Below are 18179 nucleotides of genomic sequence, written 5' to 3'. Positions count from 1 at the left end.
GGGGGCGGGGCGCGGAGCCGGGGCAGGGCCGGGCGCTCCCGGGACCCCCGCCCGCCCCGCCCCGCCCCGCCCCGGGCCAGCGCCCCCCCGCGCCCCCCCGCGCCCCCCCGCGCCCACGGCCCCGCCACTCGGCGACTCGGCGCTGCCACGGCGCGGGGGCTGCGGCCGCGACCCCTCCGCCCCGGCCCGGCCGCCCGGCGCCCCCCGCGCAGAGGCCGCGTCCCCGCCCCCGCCCCCGCCCCCGCCCCCGCCCCGACCCACGGCCCCGCGAGGGCGCCCGGCGGGGCTCGGGAGCTGCGCGGGCCGCGGGGTTGTCCTGACGACCCGGACGCCGCCAGGCCCCGCCCCGCGCCCCGCCCGCCCCGCCCGGCCCGGCCCCGCCGCCACCCCTGGCGCCGCTGGGGACGCTCGGGCCGCGGTGGCGCCGCTCGTCGGGCCCTCTGGCGGCGGCCGCGGGGCGCGGGGCGCGGGGAGCCCCCAGCCTTCCGGGCGGAGGACCCAGGCTCCGGGGGCCCCGGGAGCCCCGCGAGCTGCGGCGCGGGTGGGTCCAGCGCACAGCGCCCCTCGGCCCGGCCCAGGCACCTCCAGCAGGCCCCGGCCCCGGCCCCGACCCCGGCCCCGCGCACGGAGCCTCCCCGCCCCAGAGCCGCTAGGGCTGACCTCGGGGCAGCGATGCCAGGCCGCCTGCCTGCTCCGCACAGGTGCCAGGCGAGCCCAGATCCCTCGGGCGCCGGCGCCAACTCCGTGGACCAGGTTGCCGGGGCTCGAGTCACTCCGGGGCCGCTGGGCACGGGACAGGCCTGAGCGCGTCCGCGTGTGCCCCGGGCCCGCGTGTGCACGGAGGGGCTGCGCGAGGGAGCAGCACCACCCAGGGCGGAAGGGGCCCACGGCGGCTCGGGCAGGGCAGCAGTGCCGGGTGCTGGGGCGCTCAGAAGGGGGCCCTGTGCCGGGCACCCGGTAATGTGGTGAGGTACAGGGCTCCTGGGGCCACTCCGGGCCGAAGGGACAGCCAGCGAGCGTTTGCTGGGGCAGGGAGGGGCCCACAGAGGGCGCAGAGGGTGTGCAGACCCCCCACCCCCGCACCACTGAGTCGAGAACAGGTGTGAAGAGGAGACCCCACGGGCTGTGTGCTCTGCCCCCGTCAGAAACCCAAGGCAGGACACCGGAATCTGCAGAGGGACTCTGATTTGCAATTTAAAGAGTGACGGTCTTGGCTCCCCCTGCCCTGGCCCCTCCCCAGAGCATCCCTCCCAGCCCAGCCAACTCCCGGGCTCCCCACCCGGGGCTTCCCCACCACAGTCTCCAATTAAAATGCAGATATGCTTAGGAAGGGGCGCTGACTCCTTCCTGACCAGGGCCCACCCTACACATGCTGATGAGCGAGACCCCCGTGGCAGGTTCTAGAGAGCAGGGCCCCAGGCAGCGGGGCTTAGTGGGGCCCCAGAGGAGCTGTGCAGTGGCCGCTGCTATGGGAAGACGGGCCAGAGCCACCTCCCCCGGTCTGTGGACTTTGTCCCTGAAGCATCTGCTTTCTGCCACGGGCACTACGGCCTCCGCCGGGCCTACCCAGCGCCCAGCCCTTGGCCTGGCCTGCCCGGGGCACCAGATGGCAGGGTAGTGGCGTGAAGGGGGACGGGAGACCATCCAGCACCTTCACTGGGCTGCTCTGAGTGACCACGAGCTTGTGGGAGGGGGGCAGGGGTGCTCCAGGTGGGGGGCTAACCTGTGTCCTCCAGGATCTGCCCCCAGTCCCTGCTGACCCCATGCCCACCACCAGCCCCAGCACCGGCGTCCCTGCTCTGGGCCCCGTAACACACAGGACAGCCCTCCAAGCCCTGCCCACACTATTCTCTGTAATTGTCCTTTCTCGGGGCCACCTGAGTTTGCTGGCCCCCCTGGCAGCAGGTGACCCCCTGCCCCCCCACCTGGGCCTGCTCCCACTGCCTTGCAGGTGTGAGGGGGCAGGGGGCCCTGGTGCTGGGACCAGTCACCCGACTGCATGTCTCGGGCCAGGCAGCCACTGGAAGGCAGCAGACAAGATGAGCCCCTGAGAATTGGGGCCTGGGAGGGGGTGGGGACGTCAAGGTCATTGGCCCCCACGTGCTAGCAGCCATCCTAGGCCCGGGGTAGAGTGGGGTGCTCGGGCCGAAGGGAGCCCCCGGGGCCCTGCGCCAGCACCGGCGTACGGCCCACACGGCGTCCCCAGGGCCCTGAGACTTCCACACTGTGCTACATCCGACTGCTGCAGGGTCACATCTGGAGCCCATCCTTGCCCCACGGATTACGGGGAGGACGGTCACGTCTCACGGGGAAGCATGTCAGGGGCCTGGCAGGGACTCCACGGGAAGTGCCGCAGAGCAGTTCAGGGGACAGACACGGGCAGGGTTGCCAGAGGCCTACCTGGAGAGCCTGAGAAGGCCACCTACCTCCCCGGGGCCTCGGTGTCCCCGTCTGTAAAGTGGGAATAACTGCAGCACCACACACAGCCTCCTGGGGGACAGTCGATGGCTGAATACAGGGAGTACTTAGTACAGCACTGGCCTCCGGTGAGGACTCAGGAAAAGTCGTCGCATCGCTGTCCTCCTGTCACCACATCACCCCCTCTGCCACCACCACCATCCACTGTCGCCTCCCGTCCCCTCTGTCACCGCCAGCGTCTCATCACCACCACCGTCCCCACTGGCTGGAACTCGGGTGCTGGTCAGGGCTGCGCCGGAGCAGCAAATCCAGGCAGGTCGCCCGCCTGCTGGTTAGCCCCACCCCGGTGCCTCCTGCAGAGCTGCCCTCACCCCGCTCTCCCCACGACCTGTGCCCTCCTACGTCCTTGGCGGAGGGGCAGGGGCAGCCCCTGTGAGCAGGGAGGCGAGGCCCTCAGTGACCGCCCTGAGTCCCCGCCGGGCCCGGATCCGAGAGGTCCTGCAGGTGCGGGGACCACAGCAAGGACACTTTTAGGGCCGGCAAGCTTTTCCTAAAATCATTACGTTCATTGCAAAACCCTTGATCTGTGAGCCTCTTTTTCCGACCGAGCTGGCTGTTTCCTACTTACGACGAGCGTGTTCTCCACGAAAAGGAAAATGAACACAGAGCGTCCCAGCTGCTGTGGGATCGCCGGGAAATAACCGGTGGCCGGCCAGGCCCTCATTTGCTCCCCTCCGAAGGCCTCCCGGGTCCTCGGCACCTGCCCAGGCCCTCATTCTATGGGCCCGCTGCTGGCCCTGGGGGTTGCAGAGATTTCTCCAGAAGAGGGCCCCCCCACCCCCCACCCCGGCAATGCTGATTCAAACCGCTTGGCCAGCGGCGGCCTGGGCAGCGGCCACCCTCTGGCATAGGGGGGAGGCCGGCAGTGTCCCCGCGGGGCTGTGCACGAGCGAGGCCCGGAGTAGCCTCCGCTGCCCGGAGCCCGCCTGGCCCTGCTCAAAGCAGCCCGGAGGGTGGGAGGCGCACAAAAGCCAAGTCCCCCAGACGGTGGCTGGCCCACGCGTGGGGGTGGCGGGCAGAGGGAAGAAGAGCTGGGCCGCTGCCCCGGGGGCCCGCCGGTGGGACTGTGCCCACGGAGGGAGCAGAGCGGGGTCACCTCTGGGGGTGGCTCAGCCCCCCGAAGCCACCGGCACCCGGACTCTGACGTTTAAACACGTGGCTGGACGTTCCGGAGGCGCAGCAGGAGGAGGAGGGTGAGGAGGGTGAGCGGAGTCGTGCCAGGTGCCTCCCGGGGGTGTCCCGACGGCCGCGCCCCTGCCGGGTCCTGTGGCAGAGCCGCATCCCCTCACCGATGACCGATGACATGGGCTGCGAGAAGCCCAGAGAAACTAAACTCGCCTGAGGCCCCAGGCGGCCTCCTGGGTTTTCGTTCCCCGGACACCTCGTTAACCTCATTAGGCACCTGCTGTTTGTGGTTCTGAGCAAACCTCACACCAGAAAGTGCGGCTGCTATTTGCTAAAACGTCGCATCTCACGGTTGAACTTGTCCTAAGTGGCCCAACCTGGCGGTTATCGGGGGAACAACCCCTCGGCGCTCCCAGAGGATGTTTTCACGGAGGCCTAGAGGAGGCCGTCTCACCTCCCCCTCTGGGCCCCCAGGACCCCAGGGCCCCGGACCCGCGCCCACGACAGCCACCCCCTCACCCGCGCCCAGAGGGCAGGCGGCTGTATCGCAGGCAGAGGCCTGTGCTGCTCCCCAGGCCGAGTCCAGGGAAGGGCATTCCTGGGCACACACCACACCTCGCTGTGGAGGCCGGGGAGGCCCTCGGGCGAGGGGTCAGGTCTCTCCCATAGTGCCCACCCCATGCCTCAGGCGCACACGGTCCTTCAGCTGCCCCGTGTAGCAACACAGGGATGGGGGAGCAAGGAGACGGAGGCCCCCACTGGGAGCATGGGGACAGGGGTGCCAGGGACGGGGGCCACTGGGAGCACGGAGATGGGGGAGCACAGGGATGGGGGAGCACGGGGATGGGGGAGCAAGGAGATGGAGGCCCCCACTGGGAGCACAGGGATGGGGGAGCATGGGGATATGGGGGTGCCAGGGACAGGGGTCACTGGGAGCATGGGGATGGGGGAGCACAGGGATGGGGGAGCATGGAGATAGGGGAGCACAGAGATGGAGGCCCCCACTGGGAACATGGGGATGGGGGGGCATGGTGATGAGGGGCCCAATGGGAGCATGGTGATGGGAGTGTCAGGGATGGAGGCCCACTGGGAGCATGATGATGGGGGTGCACAGGGACGGGGGGCCACTGGGGGCACGAGGATGTGGGAGCACGAAGATGGAGGCCCCCACTGGGAGCACGGTGATGGGGGTGCACACGGACAGGATTCCAGTGGGAGCACGGTGATGGGGGAGCACAAGGGCCCACTGGGAGCACGAGGATGGGGGAACAAGGAGATGGAGGCCCCACTGGGAGCACGGGGATGGGGGAGCACGGAGATGAGGTGCAGCAGCTGTCCACCTGCAGGGTCCGACCTGCTCCGTCCCCCCCAGGTGGACATGGAGGCTTATGCTTTGGTGCTGGGAGGTGAGGGTGTTTTCCCCCTGAGCTCCGATTCCCAGGAGCCTCTGGCTCCCCGAGGACACAGTCACCTCTGCCCACAGTTCCTGGGGCCTGAGCCCTGGCCACCCCGCCACGCTGTGGGTCACTTCTGGGCGTCCCCTGGGCTAGCTGGCGGCTAGTGGAGGATCCACGCGGCAGGAGCTCCCGGCTGACCGGCACCTCTGGCTCAGGCCCCCCAGGAATCCAAGGGTGTGAGGTGTGAGCCAGGGCTTCCCCAGCAGGACGCAGGTGCCTGGTCCAGGTGGTGGACAGATGCCCCAGACGCCAGCCTATGGGGTGGCCCTTCCCCGGGCCCTGGCGTCCCTGGGTGTGTGCGGCAGGAGGGCCCAGGGCAGGGTCACCAACAACCCATGGCGCCACCTGCAGGAAACCCTGAGTCGTGGCACCAGGGCGCGGAGGGTCGGGGGCTGGGCAGGGGAGCAGGTCCTGGGTGGGGACACCTGGCCACGGCCCCCCATCCCACCTCCTAGCACAGTCACTGCCCCCCAGAGATCCCCGGCCCTCCCCAGGGCGGGGGGGCATTAAAGGGAGAACCTGGTGGTGCTCATTCAGGAACTAAGGGAGGAGACGCGACCCAGCAGCACGGGGGCAGGAGGGCTGCGCAGGGGCCAGGAGGGCGTCCCCACCCAGGCACTCGGCGTCTACCCGGAAGCAGCCACAAGGCCAGCGGGAGCAGGGCCAGGCCAGGACGGGCTCAGGTCCGCCCTGTGTGCGCAGCTCACAGGAAGTGAGGGAACCCCACGTCACGGTCCCCCCCGGGGTGGGGCCCAGTCCGTCCCTGCTCAGCGGGGAGTCTGCCTCTCCCTCTCCTCCCCCTGCACACACACGCTCTCTCTCTCAGATAAATAAAATCTTTTTTTAAAAGAAATGAAGGAAGCACATCGTGGCAGAGGAGTGTCATTTCCAACAGCCTGCTCTTGGGAGAAGCCCCGGAAAGCCAGCGCTGGCAAGCGGAGGAGGGGAAGCAGGGGGGCGTCCTGGGGAGGGTGGCCCTGCCCCAGGCTCCCGCCATCCAGGCCAGACCACCCGCCTCCTGGAATCAAGCAGGCACCAGGCTGTGGAGGCATTTGTGTGTGTGTGGGGGGTGACCCCGGCTCAGAGGTCAGGGCAGCGGCACTGGGACAGCACACCAGCGTCTGGGGGGTCACCGGACCCCCGGCGGGCCTGGTCTAGCTCTGCCCCCTGCTCCCCAGAGGCCAAGGAGCTGCCAAGTCCAATCAAGGGCATTTTCAAGGTGAAGGCCGTGAATTTATTTAACTCGCAATCAGCGGGTCCTGCAGAGTGAGGCGGGCAGGGTGTGACCCGCCTGTGGGGGCGGAGGCGTGCAGGCTGCAGGGCTGAGGCCGGGACTGGCAGTGCAGGGTGGGGGTGAGGGCTCAGGCAGCGCCCCGGGGCAGTGCCCCTCCCTGGTGGGCAAAGACCCGGGCGGCAGGGGTGGGGGAGACCCCCAGACACGCGGCCAGCCGAGCGGCACACACGGGGCACGGGGGGCGTCCACGGTACTCTCTCCTTTAATCCAGCTTAAACGCGGTCCAGCCTCTGTGAGGCCGCACAGATGAGGCTGGGAAGGTGGGCCCAGGGGTGGCGTCGGCACCCGCCCCCGGGACACGCGGGGAGGGGGCACCTGGGCGGCACACGAGCTCGGCCCCGAGGATCTTCGCTCGGCACAAGCGGCGCTCGCCCCGAGCATCTGTCCGCTTTCTCAGACTCTTAGTGTTTCATGTTAAACAATATGTCCCAAGGCCGCGGCGCAGGTGGGTGCGGTGGCGGGCGTCCGGCGGGAGCTGTGAACTGCTGGCTCCTAGTCCAGGTGGGCCCCAGCCTCAGCTTCCTCACTTGCTCCTGGAGTTTTCTGGCCTTTGGGGAGAACGGGAGGGGGTCAAAGTCAGCCAGACCGCCGGACGGTGCCCAGGGAGCAGCACCCGTCCCCCTGGCCTACTCACGGCAGGGCCGCCGGGCAGGGGCCCAGCTGACTGTGCCCCGCGTCCCCACAGGACAGCGGCCTCTCCAGGTGGGCCCGGGCTGCTCCGCTCGGGAGTCCCCACCCTGGCCCCACCGTGACCTCCGCCTACAGCCACGCAGACGCCAGGTGATGGAGGGAAGAAGGCTCCTCACTCACACGGCCGGCGTCGGCAGCAGCCTGCCCACGATCCCACCCGAGACTCACACCTGGCCCGGGAGGGCTGGGCCGCCCCTGCACCCTCACCCCCAGACCTAGTAACAGGACCCGGGGTCCCTGAGAGCGGTGCAGGGGCCCCGCGGCCCTCAGAGGGACAGTGCAGCCGGCGGGCACTTGCCCCTGCAGTGCTGGGGCCGCCCACCCCCCAGATGGGACTCGTCCTTCGTGCTCCCCCGTGTTCCTCAGTTGTATGTCCCTGGGGGTGACCCGGCACCCCCCAGCCCAGGCACCAGGGCCCCTCCTACGGATCCATCACAGCTGTGGGCTCCAGGAACGGCCCTGTGACCCGGTGCAGATCACAGCCGACCCTGGGCCGGCGCGGAGGCAGGGGCGCCAAGGCCGCACCCCCCAGATGCACATGTGACCACTGACTCCCCGAAACGGCAGCGATACCACCCGTGGCTCACCAGCACCTGCCGGCGGCCGTCGAGTCGGCCAGACAGGGAACCCACTCAGGACATCACACGGAAAGCAGGTTCGCAGCACGGTCCCAGGGGTGGGCTGCTCCTGGCAGATGTACCTGCTGCTCCGACAAGTGGCCACCGTGACATCTTTCTCCAGTAGGAACAGTGTTCGGCCTGGTGGCTCCGGGGCACCCTTCTGGGTCAGCTTCCTCTTTTCTAGGACGTGCTCCTCTCTCCCGCTCCGCTGCCTTGTTTGGGAGGAAAGCCTTGCGCCGTCGCTTCCTCAGAGTCCCTGCCTGTGCCTCCGTCCTCCGCTGGCCCCGGGCCTGGCGATCCCGGCCATCGTGGCCATCGGGCCCAGACCTCCTCCCACGCTGGGCACCTGCCCCAGTGAGGAGCCTGTGCCCCCATCCTGCTCTCCCGGCCCTTCCTGTGTGCCCTACTCCGGCCCAGGGATCTCGGGTTTCAGTTTCAAATTAGACATTAGAGAGCCAGGCGGCTTTACTCCTGAGGAGCCGTCTTCATCCCCCGCCTGCTGGGACATTTGTCACAATCCGTGAACTGACACGGACCCGTCATCACCCAGGGTCGGCAGTCCTCACATCAGGGCTCGCTCTTGTGTTGTGCGTTCTAGTGCTTTAGACAAACGTGCAGTGACAGGCGCCCATCACTAAGCCGTCGCGCGGCGTCGCTGCCCTGAGCATCCCCCTCCCCCCCCAGCGCCGGCAGCCACTCGTCCCTGGACGTCTGCACAGTTTTGCTTTTTCCAAAATATTATCCAGGTGTCACCTTCTCTGACTGGCTCTCACTTAGCAGATGCGGTTCCCCCAGGTCTTGTCTTCCTTCCTTCCTTCCTTCCTTCCTTCCTTCCTTCCTTCCTTCCTTCCTTCCTTCCTTCCTTCCTTCCTCTTTCTTTTTTAAGATTTTATTTATTCATTCATAAGAGACAGAGAGAGAGAGAGAGGCAGAGACACAGGCAGAGGGAGAAGCAGGCTCCACATGGGGAGCTCGATGAGGGACTCGATCCCCAAACTGGGATCACACCCTGGGCCGAAGGCAGGCACTCAACCACTGAGCCACCCAGGGATCCCTCTTTTTTTTTTTTTTCTTTTAAGATTTTATTTATTCATGAGAGACACAGAGAGAGAGGCAGAGACACAGGCAGAGGGAGAAGCAGGCTCCCTGCAGGGAGCCTGACGTGGGACTCGATCCCAGGACCCCGAGATCACACCCTGGGCTGAAGGCAGACACTAAGCCCCTGAGCCCCCCAAGGCGTCCCTCCCCCAGATCTTTTCAGGGCACGGCAGCTCATTCCTTTTCGGTACCAATCCACATCCCATAGGATCCACACAGGCGGCTTACCCACTCACCCACCGAGGGCCATCCCGGTTTCCGTGAGTTTGGTAACTGAGTGAGGCTGCCATGAACAACCGTGAGCAGGACTTTGCGTGGACATGTGTTCAACTCCTTCAGGTAAGTGCCGACGAGCACAACTGCTGAATCTCAAGGTAAGATGATCTCAATTTTCGGGTAAATCACCGAACGGTCTCCCAAAGGGCCCGCACCATTCTGCATCCCCGCCAGCAACGAATGAGAGTTCTGTTGCCCCGCGTCCCAGCCAGCGTCTGTGATGAGGCCGACAGCCATTCTCATACACGGGCAGCGGGACCCCTGTTCTGGTTTGCAATTCTTCAACGACATAGAGTATCGAGCACCTTCTCCTATACTCAGCATCTACACGTCTGGGGACGTGTCTGTTCAGATCCGTGGCTCACTTTTTAACTGGGTTGTTTTCTTTCTATATTTTGGATAGATAACAGTCCTTTATCAGATGTGTCTTCTGCAAATATTTTCTCCTCATCTCTGGCTTGTCTTAATCTTTCGACAGCACCTTCCACAGAAAAAATTTTAAGATTTTAATGAAGTTATCAATTTTTTCTGTCGCACCTCTGATGTTCTATGTAAACACTCCCCCCCCAACCCCAGGTCATCTACACTTTCTATTTTCTAGAAGTTTTACAGTTCCACATTTAGGTCTGCGATATATTTTGAATTGACTTTTGTGGAGGCCTGAGTTCTGGCTCTATATTCATTATTTTGCAAGTGGACGTCCAGCTGCTCCAGCACCACCTGCCTAAGAGAGCGTCTTGCTCCTCTGTCCAACATCCGTCGACTGTATTTACGTGGCCTGCTGCTCTGATCCATGGACGTTGGTCTACTTTGTCACCAACACCACACCGTCTGGATGCCGCAGCTCCACAGAGTCTAGGTCGGGCAGTGCCTGGCGTCCAACCTTGTTCTTCTTCCTCAGTATTTGTGGGTGACTCTGGGCCTGTGCCTCCTCCCCGTCTAAACGTTGACATCAGGCTGTCCACACCCACAGAACAACTTGCTGGGATTGGGATGGGGATCGTGCTGACTCCCTAGACCAAACTGGAAAGGACGGACGTCTTCCTATCCATGAACATGGGATTCCTCGCCATGCATTTAGGTCTTGTTTGATTTCGCTCGTCACAGCTTGGTTTTTCTCTTATAAATCTTGTATGTATTGTGTTACATTTGTACCCAGCACCATTTTTTTTTTTTTTTTGGTGCTAATGTAAATGATGTTCTTAATTTCAAATCTCACTTGTTTGCTGATGGTAGAGTAAGAAGTGGGCTTTAATAGATTAACCTTGGATCCCAGAAACTTACCATAATAACTTATTAGTTCCAGGAGCTTTTTGGTCGGTTCTTTGGGATTTTCTACATAGACAATTCCATCATCTGAAAACAGATAGTTTTAGCTCTTCCTTCCTAATCTGTATATCTTATCCCTTTCTTATCTTGTTGGGAAAAAGCTGGGACTTCCAGAATGATGCTGGAGAGAAATGTTCAGAAGGGACATCCCTGCCTCGTTCCTTCAGGGCAAATGTAGATTCATGGTAGTTTCACTACCATGAAGTTTGATGTTCAATGTAGCTGATTTTTTTTTTTTTACATGTTCTTATCAAGTTGAGGAAGTTCTATTCCTAGTTTGCTAAAAGCTGTTATCACAAATAGGTGTCGGATTTTGTCAGATGAAATGCTTTCTGTATCCACTAATATGATCTGTTAGTTTTCTTCCTTAGCCATGATGTGACGGTGCATTACATAAACTGATCTTCAAGTGTTGAATCAGCCTTGCACACCTGGGATAAATTCCACTTGATCCTGGTATATAATTCTTTTTGTACGTTATTAAGTTGGATTAGCACATATTTTCTTGAGGATTTTTGCATCATTGTTCAGGACAGATGCTGGTCTGTAGTTCTCCTCTCATGTGACACTTTTGTTCTGGTATTAGGGTAATGCTGGCTTCACAGAACAAACTCAGTTATCTTCCCTCTGCCTGTGTTTTCTAGAAGAGATTATGAAGAGTGGGTATAATTTCTTCCTTAACTGTTTGATAGAATTCACCAGTGAACCCACTGGAAAATTATTATTGATTCAATTTCTTTAACAGATATCAGCACATTCAGATCGTCTATTTCTTCTTCTTCTTCTTCTTAAGATTTTATTTATTCATGAGAGACACAGAGAGAGGCAGAGACACAGGCAGAGGGAGAAGCAGGCTCCCTGCAGGGAGCCCGATGCGGGACTCCATCCCAGGACCCCGGGGTCATGCCCTGGCCAAAGGCAGACGCTCAACCACTGAGCCACCCGTCGATTCCTTCTTGTGTGAGCTTTGGCAGTTGGCGTCTTGCGGGGAACTGGTCTGCTTCGTGTAGATTATCAACTTGTAAGCACAGGGCTGTTCATAACACCAAATCGACTTTTCAAAACTCCACAATCTGCAGCTTGAGACACAAATGTTTAGAAGCCCTAGAGGTAGGGTTTGGGGTGTTTAAGGAGGAGGTTACGACTATAAACAACAGATTTGAAGAGAATAAAACTCACCTACGGCAGGTACCATTCTCTGGGCTGCGAAGGAAAAGGTTCTGAGAAGAGGGAAGAGTCTGAAGGGGTGGGGTCCCCACGACAGGCCCAGGCCCTCGGCCTGCACTCCCCCTCCCCCATCCTGCCCCGGGGCCCCAGAGAGGTGACAACGGAGCTGTCTGGTGGGCTGTGGGGACGGCCCTGAGGGCAGCGCTGGGGCTGAGGCACCACATCGGGGGTCGCAGGCCTGAACGGCGGGGGTCCGGGGAGAACAGGCACGTTGTCCTGCACCTGTGAGCAGTGAGGGCACAGACTGCACAAGCTCTGTCGCCCGGGAGGACCCGCCTGGGTGGGGAGCTGCCTGCCTGTCCACGGCATCACTCTCATGACCCCGACCACTCCTACACGCGCGGCAGGGGCCTCAGGGCCTGCGGATGGACGCGCGCTGCCAGCAGCTGAGCGTGAGGAGGCCAGCCTCTCTGCCTCCCTGCCTCGCCAACCGCAGGCCCTCTCACGGCCCCGCCAGGCTCTGCTGGGCAGGAAGCATCGGCGAGGACCCCACAGACATGTCCCCTCCGTCTCCACTGACCAAGCAGTGGCTGCTGCTGGCGTCCCGTCGGGGACACAATGCATCTGTGGGCTCGTGCGCCACAAAAACTCTTTCTCGCCCCCGACTGATGGCGATCCTGGGCACGGCCCTCACCGTGAGGCACAGTAAGCGCTCCCTGTGATTTGAGAGAACGTGCGCTGCGGAAAGGCATGGCAAGTCCCCTTGGATTTTTACCAGAACCATTTACTTTTACACGCAGCCGACAAATACTTACAATCTCTAAATCCTGCGTAGCCTGTCTAACTTCCTCGAGTGGATCCAGCCCCTGGAACTTTTTTCTGTGTTCGTGCAGTTTCTGAATGTGCTGTGTTACGGTTTCTTCTAGATGCTCCTCTCGGAAGGCACTGAGGACACGAACGGTGAAGGAAAAAGTTTTACATGTCGGGTCGCGTCTCAGCAACTCTTACTCCAACAGGGGAGAAAATTGTCCCTTTTCCCCGAGTCACACTCTAGTCCTGGGGCTCAGGGGTTGTCACGACGTGGTGACCGATGTGGTGACGTCACGGTGGCGGTGAGGCCACCTGCCCCCCTCCGGGCAGCAACTCAGGCCCCGGCGTTCAGAAGCTGCGAGAACACACACTATGTTTTCAACTGTAGACCCAGGTAGGAAATGCCTCACTCAGGACAACGCACGGAGAGCCACACGCAGGGGAGGTGTTTGTGTTCACAGGAGACGCACACGTGTAGTAAGTCCTTAAGCAGGACGTGCTAAACCAGGAGCAGACGTACTTGCTCTGCCAACATCAGGGCTCTGTATGGTCTTTGCTCTTAAATGCAAGGGCGCTCAGCACGGCACAGCCTTCTGTGCCCCGCTGTGCAGGGTGGCCGTGGAGTCCGGGCTGTGTCTGTCCTGGAACATGACGGGCTCCCGCCGGCCTCCCTGGAGACCTCAGCCCCCGCCCCTGCCCCGAGCAGCGGGCTCTGTGTTGGCCTCCTTCACTTTTCAGCATAATGGCTGAAGGCAGGGTCCTGCCCCCACGGACCCCGAGGGTCAGCAGCTCTGACCCTGCTTCCGGGTGGAGCCCTGCCCACGGGGCAGTCTGGCCGGTGCTCAGGAGCTGAGGGGACACGGGCATGCTGTTGCACGTGGCTGGGGGCTGATCCGGTGCGTGGACCTGCAGGACGGCCCCAAGTGTTCTGGGCACGAATGAGGAATGACTCCCCAGAAAAGAACACCCCTTGGCTGCCCACATGTCACGCCGTGATGGCCTTCCTCCAGGCCTCTCCAACTGTGGAGAGGGGGCACACAGCGGTGGGCACTGCCAGGACATGCGGGCCAGGCTGGTCCTCCTGGGAGCCTGAGTCTCCTGCCCACACCCGCAGCCTGCGTCCACTCGGGCTTCCAGCGCCCAAAGTGGGGCTGGTGCAGGTCAGGAGGGAGCAGCTGGAAGGCAGGAGGGACACAGGGACGGTGCTGGAGCCCCAGGGCCTCCCAGCAGGGTCCCAGCACGCCTGGGGGTGTGCAGGGCGCGGAGCAGCAGGATCACCGCACCCAGTGTCTTGTGAAGTGAGTCAAAAAATGAGTGCTTTCTTGGCAAAATGCGTGCACGCACACACACACAGACACACATGTGCACACACGCAGACTCAGTTCAGGTGGGTCATCACGCAGACAGCGGCCGCACAGCAGCTGGGGACGGATGAGGGGCTCAGCGGGCATTCCCGGGGCGGGGCCATAGGTCAGCGCCAGGGCTGAGGCAGCTGCAGGAGTGCCAGGCCCCCCGCAGCCCTCCCCCCTGTACCCGGAGCCTGCCGTGGGGGCGGGGGGTGGAGCACGGGGGCCGTGGGCACACCTGCAGGACAGCGCGCTCAGCCCCAGCAGGGCGGAAGCAGACCCCAGGCACCAACCTCACGTCTTTGCTTGCGTGCGAGGCCCTCTCTTTGCTTGGCCTCATTTTTCCAGATGGGTTCGCTGGCGTAGTCTCATTATCAATCAAATCCGTGGCGAAGGGAGCCTTGGAGGCCACCTGGGAGAAAACGCGACATTTTCAGGAATCCAAGGGAACGCTGCCATCCACACAAGCCAAGCACCGGAGGAGATCCCCTGGCGGCTGGACACGGGCCGGGGGAGGGCACGGCGCAGGGCCCGGAGGTGCGGGGCGCAGAGACGCTGGGCGGCCCGGAAGGTGACCCCCGCCCGAAGTTGTCCGCACAGACACAGAAAACACGCTCGATGGCCCAGGTCTCTCCCGAGGACGCAACTCTATTTCACACCGCTGAGGTCCAAGCTAACCGGCAAGCGCAGCTGGAAAGCCGGTACCATCAGCTCGCGGCTCTTAGATCAACGACGTCACAAACGCACCCGAATAAATGCTGAAAACCCAAGAGAAGTACTTCAGGGTTGGCTTTTTCTGAGGAAGCTCACTGATTCCAAGTGAGAGCCCGCCACGCCGGGAGCCGCGGGCGGACAGGAGGCCCTGGGCTCCGAAACACTTGCTGGACCTTCCCCAGCGGCCCTGAGTTCACGTGGGGAGCGGGCACCGCAGAGGTGGAGGAAGAGGGGATAAAGGGCGATGTGGCCTGGAAGCTCCCGGTAAGGACTCACAGGCCATTCAACTCATTTTTGAAAACAAATTCCTTAAAACTTGGACATCGCAGCGTCATACGGCGCCTGTGTGAACAGCACGATAAATGCTAGAACGCGCGTGATTTCTGAGGGCCGGTGCGCGGGGCGCTAGGATTTCTGGTCACCTGGACCTGCGCCTCCCCTTCAGGGCGGCAGCCCTCACCCCCGCCTGGAGCCTTCCTTTCCCTCCTCCCTCTGGGGCCTCACCGGGGAGTCTGGGTGGAGCGCGGCCTCCCCTGCCATCCTCAGCAGCTCTTGCCTCCAGACCTTGGCTCCCACCCATCACATGTTCCCTCGCCAGGGGAACTTTTCAAATATGTCTCTTTAGGTGCGGCCCTGCCCCAGTGGGAGATCGCAAACATTCCCCTGGCTCCCGGGGACGAAGCTGGAGAACCACCGATCTCTCCTTACCCAGGGGTCTCTAGACCTGTGTGTGCGTGTACGTGCACACTGTGTACACACCTGTGTGCCTGCACCTGTGCGCACCTGTGTGGGTGGACCAGTACCTACCTATATGCACCTGTGCCCCCACCTGTGGGCGTGCACCCAGTGCTGTGTGTGCATCTATGTGTTTGTGCTTCTGTGCACGTGGCTGTGTGCCTGCCCGTGAGGAGGCACGCCCCTTGGGGTGTGAGAAAGCCGGGTAGAGGGGAGGTGCAGGGGTGCGGAGGGCAGGGTGGACTCCTTGGGGAGGGGAGGGTGAGGCGGGTGCTGCTCCTCTCCCCCCGGGGCTCCAGCCGCTGTGTCGCTGGGATTACCGCGGTGCTTACCTGCACTGGGGGCGAGGTCTCATGCGCCACCTAAGTGGATTACGGGGCCGGACCGGGGCTGTCTGGCCACCACCTGCCTGACCCTTAGAACACGCTTAACTGCTGGGGCGGGGAGGGCCTCTCGGAGCCGAGGGCGGGCGCTGGCCCACTTTCACGTCCCCTAGACGTCATTCCAACAGCAAGAGACGAACAGATGTAAATCCAGTAGGTGCTTTTTACAGTCAGACGTGCAACCTAATGTGTATTTAGTCTAGACGTATATTATTTGGAAAGAAGCACCCACCACATCTTACCGTCCGTACAAAACACGGAGGAGGAAGACGTGGCAGATACCCAGCCTCTGCAGAGAGCGAGGACCCGGGGGGTTGAGGAGCTGGTGCGTCCGTCCTGTCCCCACCCCTTAGCGGGAGGGCTGGGGACAGAGCCTGCAGCCCTTTCCCGGAGGACACGGGGCTGGTTTTCACTGGCACATGTTGGTCTCCGCGGGTGCCTGCGACGGTTGCCGGGATCAAAGCCTGGGTCACCAAAGCTCAAAGGAATCGCAGCTTTGACTTAATGAGCTACTTCCCCAGGCTGCAGCAGCGCCGTCCCCACAGCCCGTCCGGCTGCGCGCGGCCCCGCGGGGCACCTGGCTCACCGCGTCTCCCGGCAGCTCCGAGAAGGCCGAGCCTCTGTCCTGCCAGCTGCCATCGGGGTTCCCCTTCCGGGCGCTGCCCGCCTACCCCGGGCCCACTTTTCCATCACTTACCTTAATTTTAAAAAGTCTGTGGTCGTTCTTCACAGATAGTAACCTTCTGTCACAAACACGTCACAAATATTTTCCTCTATCTTTTGACTCCACGGTATTTTAGGCCATTTAGAAATTTGACTTTTATTTTTTTTTAATTTTTAAAGATTTTATTTATTTATTCATGAGAGGCACAGAGAGAGAGAGAGGCAGAGACACAGGCAGAGGGAGAAGCAGGCTCCATGCAGGGAGCCCGATGCGGGACTCGATCTCGGGTCTCCAGGAGCACGCCCTGGGCCAAAGGCAGGTACCAAACCACTGAGCCACTGAGGGATCCCCGAAATTTCAGTTTTATGAAGTTAAAATTTTCTATTTTTAGTTCCAGAACTTCTGTATTTCCTATTTATGAATCTGTGTGTCACCCCAGGTTAAACAAATGCTCCTAAGTGTCCCCAACGGTGATTACGTACAGCATCTCCACGCAGTTCACCAATCACACAGGACGGGATAACCTTCCTGCAGACTCACAGAAGTCGGGTCTCCAACCGGAATTGACCACGTACACAGAGAAGTTAGCTCCAGGGCTGCCCCACACGGTCCCAGGAGCCCAGAAGGGGTGGGGACCTGCGTGTCCCGCATGGACGGACAGACGGAGGAGCATGCCAGCTCCGGCCACACAGAGTGTCTCTCAGCTGGGAGAAGAGGTGCGGCTGCACCCCAAGGGCACGAGGCCGAGGGAGAGAAGCCAGACATGGAAGGACGTGCGCTGCGTGATGCCACCCGCACGAGGTTCCCGCAGGGTCGCCTTCCCAGAGACGGGGGCACGGGGTGGTGACAGAGCCTGAGTCTGGGGTGGGGGTGGGGGTGGGAGAGGCCTGGGGGAGGGGGTGGGGGACCGCACCGCAGGGAATGTGCTGGGTGACGTGGGGCCGGGTGCTGACAGTGGGGACGAGTGCCGTCCCACAGGCTCACGGACAGGAAGCACGCCGCGCAGCAGCCAACGGCCTCCACGACTACGACGGCGCCTCAGTCCAAGCCTGAGAATGGGCGGAGCACAGCGGCCTGCCGGGAGCCTGCCACCACCCAGGGGGCGAGGGGTCTCCGGGCCGGGTGCGTAGTGCAGGGAGAGGCTGGGAGGGGGTCCCGGCAGCCAGCAGAAGGGAGGTGCACCCTGGACCTCGTGTGGACAGGGCGGGGGGCTCTGCTGAGCGGTTTGCGCGCTTGGGTCCTGGACAGAGGAACAGGGTCCAGCCTGACTCGGGCACCCTCCCCGCAGCCCTGAGCCCGCCGAGGGCCCCTTGCTGGGTCCGTCCCAATCAGCACCCAGCGCAGGCTGCAGGGGAATTGCACAGACGGACAGCAGGCATCACCTGGCACAGACGGCCATGAGTCCCATACGTCCAGCCCGAGGAGCCAGAGGCTGGTTGTGCAGGGGCCTGTGGGTGACACCACATTCCTGACCAGCAGGGGGTTGGGAGTGACGAGCCTGTGCAAGCCTAGGGGCAAGGGAACCCTCCAGAGCTGCTGCAGCTGCTCTGAGGACTCACAGAAGAGCGGGAGCCCAGTAGGCAAGAGCAGAGGGCTGCCTGTGCAAAGGCCCTGTGGCAGAGAAGAGGCTCTAGGTGGGATGACGAGGAGGCCGGGGGGGCACTGGAGGGCAGTCGGGGTGAGGGGAGCTGCAGACAGGGAGGCCGGCACCCGTGAGCCGAGCAGCGTGAGCGTGAGGACACGGTCAGAGGGCTGCTAGTGACTGGGCCCTGGAGAGTCCATGAGGCCCGGCTGCCAGGGACAGAGCCAGCCCTGGGGACACCTCACCCAGTAAGAACAGGAACAGCTTCTCACTGGGCCTGACAGCGAGGTGGTCGGGGCTCTGGGGAGAGGGCTGGGGGGGGGGCACGGAGCACATGTCCCTCCAGGAGCTGGACGGCACCGGGGGACAGCTCGGAGGGTGACGCTGCCCGGCCTCGACCCCAGGCTGGGA

The 18179-nt window shown here is 62.6% G+C and overlaps 1 protein-coding gene and 1 long non-coding RNA gene across 8 annotated transcripts in view; one reads left to right on the top strand and one right to left on the bottom strand.

Moving 5' to 3' along the window:
* The first annotated feature begins 569 nt into the window (after window positions 1-569).
* LOC112672527 (uncharacterized) lies at window positions 570-3001 on the top strand. The gene is made up of 2 exons (XR_003144342.3): window positions 570-1905; window positions 1966-3001. It is a non-coding gene; the product is annotated as an uncharacterized LOC112672527 (long non-coding RNA).
* Window positions 3002-6271: 3270 nt separating this feature from the next.
* The window catches only part of LRRC27 (leucine rich repeat containing 27), a 35462-nt gene continuing 23554 nt past the window's right edge, over window positions 6272-18179 (bottom strand). For 5 of the 7 annotated variants that reach the window (XM_025467704.3, XM_025467699.3, XM_025467700.3 and 2 more), the window contains 3 exons: window positions 13984-14102; window positions 12350-12479; window positions 6272-6902 (listed from right to left, as the gene is read on the bottom strand). In XM_025467704.3, coding sequence (XP_025323489.3) covers window positions 6756-6902; window positions 12350-12479; window positions 13984-14102 — 396 coding nt within the window. In that variant the 3' untranslated portion in view covers window positions 6272-6755. Of the gene's footprint in view, window positions 6903-8899; window positions 9520-12349; window positions 12480-13983; window positions 14103-18179 lie in introns of those variants that run through there. The other 2 variants (XM_025467702.3, XR_003144341.3) reach the window with 2 other exon arrangements.

Source organism: Canis lupus, chromosome 28 (assembly GCF_003254725.2).
Source record: "Canis lupus dingo isolate Sandy chromosome 28, ASM325472v2, whole genome shotgun sequence".
NCBI lineage: Eukaryota > Metazoa > Chordata > Mammalia > Carnivora > Canidae > Canis > Canis lupus.
The sequence above is the reverse complement of the archived record's forward strand: the minus strand, read 5'-3'. Positions and strand labels throughout refer to the sequence as shown.